The sequence below is a fragment of the Notechis scutatus genome, chromosome 3 (assembly GCF_049901735.1).
Source record: "Notechis scutatus isolate UNSWTSFEM ecotype Mainland chromosome 3, rNotScu1.2, whole genome shotgun sequence".
In the NCBI taxonomy this organism is placed as follows: Eukaryota; Metazoa; Chordata; class Lepidosauria; order Squamata; family Elapidae; genus Notechis; species Notechis scutatus.
Genome location: NC_142011.1, coordinates 163,007,365 through 163,013,364, shown reverse-complemented (window position 1 = coordinate 163,013,364; position 6,000 = coordinate 163,007,365). Strand labels below are relative to the sequence as shown.

The 6,000-nt window shown below is 35.8% G+C and overlaps 1 protein-coding gene across 1 annotated transcript in view; it reads right to left on the bottom strand.

The window, feature by feature from the left end:
• Positions 1–822: 822 nt before the first annotated feature.
• The window catches only part of TTC39C (tetratricopeptide repeat domain 39C), a 33,156-nt gene continuing 27,978 nt past the window's right edge, over positions 823–6,000 (bottom strand). The window contains exons 11-14 of the mRNA XM_087961636.1: positions 5,381–5,478; positions 3,325–3,429; positions 1,510–1,548; positions 823–1,241 (exon numbers count right to left, since the gene is read on the bottom strand). Coding sequence (XP_087817762.1) covers positions 1,152–1,241; positions 1,510–1,548; positions 3,325–3,429; positions 5,381–5,478 — 332 coding nt within the window. The 3' untranslated portion in view covers positions 823–1,151. The remainder of the gene's footprint in view (positions 1,242–1,509; positions 1,549–3,324; positions 3,430–5,380; positions 5,479–6,000) is intronic.

The window sequence follows — 6,000 nt, the reverse complement described above, 5'->3', positions numbered from 1 at the left end:
CAGATCAGGTGAGAATCCAGAGTTGTGGAAGAGAAATTTCAGAAATTGAAAATAAGGCTTTAGTGCCATTAAAAAAAAGCTTCACAGTACATTGGAAAAGCTACTATGCTAAAAATTGTTCTTCAAAAACCAATATTTGCCCTAAAAATACATACACACTAAAATAATGTGTGACAACTTTAAAAGTCAGAAAATTGAATAAAATTCTACTGTGTTATATTCTTTTAAGAGTTCTAAAACCAGAAGAAGGGATACTATAGATTTAAAATGGCAGAAGGCAAGTTTTTCATATTTAACCTACATTTTAGCAACATGAGTGATCCACAAATCCCTTGTTGACAACCAATTATCCACACTACCATTTAAATAAGTATCAAATGTTTAACACAATGCTTAAGGATTTAAAAAATAAACATTTGGCTAAAAAATAAAGCTTCTAAATATATTCTCATAATTTAAAATAAATATGGGAGCAGATTTCATTATTTACATATATCTGAATGACCAAGAAAAGTTCCATGGGCAAGTTTGTTTTGCTGTAAATGCACCAGGCAAATTTCCAGCTCCATATCAGTTGGCTTTTGAATATAATTGTATTGATTTCTATACCATACTGAAACAACTTTATAATATTGTTTCCATGAAAAGGGTTCCTTTCTATAGAAGAATCAATACACTTTTCAGAAATGGGAAAAATAATGGAAATCAAGCCAATATTGATATAGAAAATCAAAGTGTGCTCGTTGTTTGGTTCATTTGTACAACCACAGGCTATAATCTCCAGCTTGACAAAAACAACAACAAAAAAGACATCTCTAAGCATTGGAACTAAAGGACTTTAATATTCAAAGGAATTCTCCAGCACCATCCCCTGTCTGTGTGGCTGGGCTTGAACACAATGTCTAGCATCCCCTAATTTAAAAAGGATTTATGCACAAGAAATCACCAGTTGTTTGAGCTTAAGGTCACTTAACCTTTTTGGCTGAGTCCTTAATTGTTGAGATTGTTAACATTTTTCCATCACCAGCTTTGCATCGTTAGGAAAACTTCTCTTGCACCAGAAAGTTTTCTGGAGGAAAGCTGATCTTCCTGACAGTTTTGTTCTTGGAGTGCAAAAGTCGAAAAAGAAAAGATGGGAGCCTTTCTGTTCATCACTGGGGGACCACTTCCCGCAGAGAGGCTAATGCTGCGTGGATGCGAACATGCAACCTGTTCTCAAAATCATACCCTGTGAATTCTTCCTGTAATAGAAAATAAAGGTAAAAATAAAACCCACATCAGTAAAGAGGCACGACAACTTAAAGGGATGTACAAGATATGTAAGTTTATAAAAGTTAAACAAATTTTCTAATTCCCCACAGCAAATACAATACTAAAGACAAAAGAATATAGGTTGTTTTTTTTCTTTCACCCTACTTAATAAGTTTGTTTCATGCAGGCTATACTGCAAGGAAAAAGAGACCCCCCACATACAGCAAAGAAAATACTTAAAACCATTCTGAAGATTACCTTTGCCTGAAGCAGTAACACTTTACCTCTTGGGACAGACTGTAGGAAGAAGCAAATATCATTTTAGAAATTTCCATGTCATTTTCCAAAAAACAGAAAACAAACATAGCAATATAATAGTTAGCTCAAAATAGGAAATAAAAGCATGACAGTAAGATTAATTAGGAAAACACTAACTATAAGAAATCTGACTTGCTCTTTCAGTGAGTAACAGAAAGTAAAGTTTAGTGTAGTGGTTAAGGATTTGACTTAGAAACCAGCAGGAGTCTGTGAATTTAGTCCTGTGTTAGGCATAAAAGCCAGTTGGATGACTTTCAGCCAGTCACCCTCTCTCAGCCCAACCCATTTCACAGGATTATTGTTGCTGGGGGAGAGGAGGAAGGAAACCTTAAGTTACTTAAAAAAATAAAAAGGTGGATTTTTTTTAAAAAAAAACCTAATAAATAATAAATATTATTCAGAACACTTTTTAAAAATACTGGAAATTAATCATTTTCATTGGAACATTAACTACTCCCAGCAAAAAAGATGAATAATCACATAAATGAGCTACTTCAAGGAAGTATTTTAGAAAATATTGGAGATAATTAATTTTTCTGTTTCCTAATGAGTGCAGCTATTTGAAATAAAATGTAGACTGCATTTGTAGTCATAAAAATAAGTTCCAGTTATTTTCTGCTACTCTTTTCCTAAAACCCTTAAAAGAGAAGAGTGTTTTCTCTTAGATGCTCCATGTGGGAATTGTAAGAGAAGAGTCATGCTAGTCCAGGGTAGCCCTCACTCACACTGGTTCTCCTAATCCCAGGCTGCAATTCTTGCCTTCCTCAACCTCAGCCTTGTTAACTGTATTCCTTTATTCCTCCTAAACATGACAGCAAGGGAAAGAATCCTACCTACATTTGTACCTGCCAATGCTTACAATAATGTAAAAGTGAGGTAGAATAAGCAAAAGAAGAAAAAAAAGGGAGAGAGAGGACAAAAAGCAACAACCAATCACTCTTATATAAGAAAGGTAAAAATTCCTAAGAGGTCTGTAAGGGGCCTGCATAAGTGCACCATCGTGCCTCCCGTCCCTGTCCTATTGTCCCCATTTAATCGTACTTATTTTCTGTATTCTTACTCATGTTTATACTTATACCTATTACTTTGTAAGCAATTGACAAATCAAATAAACAAACAAATAAATAAAATAAATAAACCTGGGGCACTCCAAGTACAGATAGTCCCCGACTTACAACAGTTCATTTAATGATTGTTCAAAGTTACAATGGCACTGAAAAAAGTTATGTTAAGGCCATTTTTTCACACTTATGATTGTTGTAGCATCCCCATGGTCACGTGATTTACATTCGGATGTTTGACAATGCACATTTATGACAGTTGCAGTGTCCCAGAGTCATGTAATCTCCTTTTGTGACCTTCTGACATACAAAGTCAATGGGGAAACCAGATTCGTTTAACAACCAGGTTACTAATGTAACAACTGTAGTGATTCACTTAACAACTGTGAATTGTGGCAAGAAATGTTGTAAAATGGGGCAAAACTCATTTAACAAATTTTTCACTTAATATAAATGTGGGCTCAATTGTAGTTGTAAGTTGAGGACTATTGAATTATACTTCTCAGGGGCTCCAGGCAGCACAGCAGGATTCCGGGAACCACCACAACATAGTAGTTGTGTTCCCCCATTCCCCCATTTCTGAAGTACAGAGACTATCAATCCAGTGGAAGATATCAATTATCATTTCAATTGCAGAAAAAAGAGTTGCAATAAAAATGTATTCTCAGATTACCCTCCCACACACACACATTACCTGAGGGTTTTCTAATAAAAGACAGCCAAGTTCATAGCAAGCATATGGTTGAATATACAGATTGTTCTGGCGGCAGATTTCATCTTTAAGGGCTCTTTGAAAGAACTGTGAAAGAAAAAATATCCCATTATTTCTAAGAACAAAATGAATTTTTGCACTCAACTCAGAAACTTTTATTAGTTCTCAGTCATAAAATCTCTTCATTTGCCAATTATCATTTCAAACTGTTAAATGAACCAAATCACAACCAGATGGGGAAATAATTGCTAGTGGCTATGAATAAATAGTAGGTGACAGTGGTAAAACTTGCTGAATAGAAAAGACTTGACATAAACATAATCTCTGCAGTCATTATCAATAAATGTCATTCTTTCTTTTAAAAAAAACCCAAACACTGTTAAAAGTATTTAACAGTTCTCCTGAACTGAAATTTTCCTGGATTTCAAACAATCAATTAAAAACTGACTAAACATGCTATGTTGATCTCATACATTAGGAAACAAATTCAGTGGCCATTAACCTTTGGCTTTATGAAATGCTTTTAACTGCAATTGAGTGAGAAAGTATATGTACATAAGAGAGAAAGAGAAATATTATAAATCCCCATAAGTCTCACTAGCATCTCCAGTCTCATTCTCTTTACAATACAACCACCAAATAAATTACAATAAAATCATTTTAAAAACCCTCACATCCCAAATAATAAATGATAATACAGTGCAATCATATGCTCTTTATCCTGAGTGAAAACAGTTCTCATAAGGATTGTAAAATAATTCAATCAAAACCACAAGGTTTGGTGCCGATTTCCTTTCTGGGCAAATGTTATTTGACAAGGTTGGAACCACCAATGATAAACCTCACCAGTGAACCTCAACTAGCCCATATCCTGTATTCAAAGTGGCAAACCACCATCACCACTAGAATGACCAATTTCACCAAGAGAAGGCAGACTTACGCTGCTTGGGAGCCAAGCCATTTACAGCATTGAAGTGAAAGGTCATTGGTGCTTTCTGAGCTTGGCTGTTTTCTTGCAGAGTTTCATTACCCAAGCGAGTTAACATCATCAGTGTCAGAGTATAAAAGATTAAAACTAACATTTTGGAAACTTACTGAAAGCCAATGTGTTTGGAAACTAACTGAAAGCTAATGGAATACCTGTAGTACAGATGTTACATGGCCTGGGCAGCTCTCCCGCAAGCAGGTGCATTCTACACTAATGCAATTTGAATAACCTTAAAAGGTAAGGCCATGTGGAATGCACTGCAGTAGTCTGTCCTGATACAGATGAGAGCAGCAGTTATAAAACCAGACCTTCTCATTCTACATAGGGCCACAATTAGTTCAACATCTGAAGCTGACAAAGACATACAATTTCTACACGGCCCATCCAGCAATTATCATAAATTTAGGAAGATATCTAAGTCATGGATCTGCTCTTTCAAGGGGATTACTACCTAATCTAAAGTTGTCATCAGAGAAAACAGGGAGACTGATGATCACTGAATAAACAGTAAATCAGACTTGTTGGGATCCATCTTCAGCCTGTTTCATCCCATCTAGGTTTCTATAGTCTGTAAGCATCAGATCTCTAGCCCAGCCTAGCATGCCAGTAGTGATGCATAACTGAAAATTGTCAAAATACTGGTGACACAAGTAGAAGACAAGGATGCAATGGAAAACTACAACAAGACTCTGAATGAACTGGAATGGATGAAGGCAAGATCATAAGGAAAACAAAAGGTTTTAAAGAGAAAAATATTTTAGTAATATTGGGATTAGTTAGGAAGAATTTACTGCAAGCAAAACAAAAAAGAGAGAAAGACGAAATGAGGAATAAATGAAGAAACAAAGACAAAAAGTGTAAAAATTCTATGGGTTGGGTTATGATCTGACAGTCTGAATTTGGCCTATAAGGTGCAGGTACTCTATCCTTGGCTCTACATATTCTCATACTAAAATTTTCATTTCATTATTGGTATATTTTCTTGTTAACTGATAATTGTTCTTTTTATATGCTCGAATATACTAGCATATTTTCACTCTATTCTGTTACCTGAACAGCATCTTCGACATTTCCTAAGCATTTATGTATGGCACCAAGTAGCAAGTTCTTCAAACCAACAACTGCTGAATCCTCAATTTCCTGGCAAGCTTCAGAAGGAGAAAAGGACAGGAATAAATGACAATGATGACAGTGTACATTTGACATTGATATTATTCTTCCATTCCACAACCACCATTTTCTGGATTCAAAATTCTTCAAACAAAGGCAGGTCTATTTAAAAGGCTGCTGAAAAAGCTTTTAATTTAATTTTAATTTAACAACTGCTGTGATTCAATTAACAAATGTGGCAAGAAAAGTCATAAAGTGGGACAAAACTCACTTAACAAATTTCTTTATGATCCATAAACAGGTAGTCCTTGATTTACGACCGCCTGTATATGGATCATAAAGTGAGGACTGATGAGAAGAGGCGGAAATTCAGGAAGCGGGCTAAAAGGTAAGAGCTACAGAGTAGGAGGCAGGTGCTATGGTTGGGCGCTACAGTATTTGGAGGGGTGAGCAGTGCCACAGCCAATTGCAATGGAATGTGGGTGATCCAGCAGGTGCTGTGGGTAGGTGCTACAGAAGTTGGGCAAGCAGCCACTCTAGAGGGAAGAACAGGTAGGCAT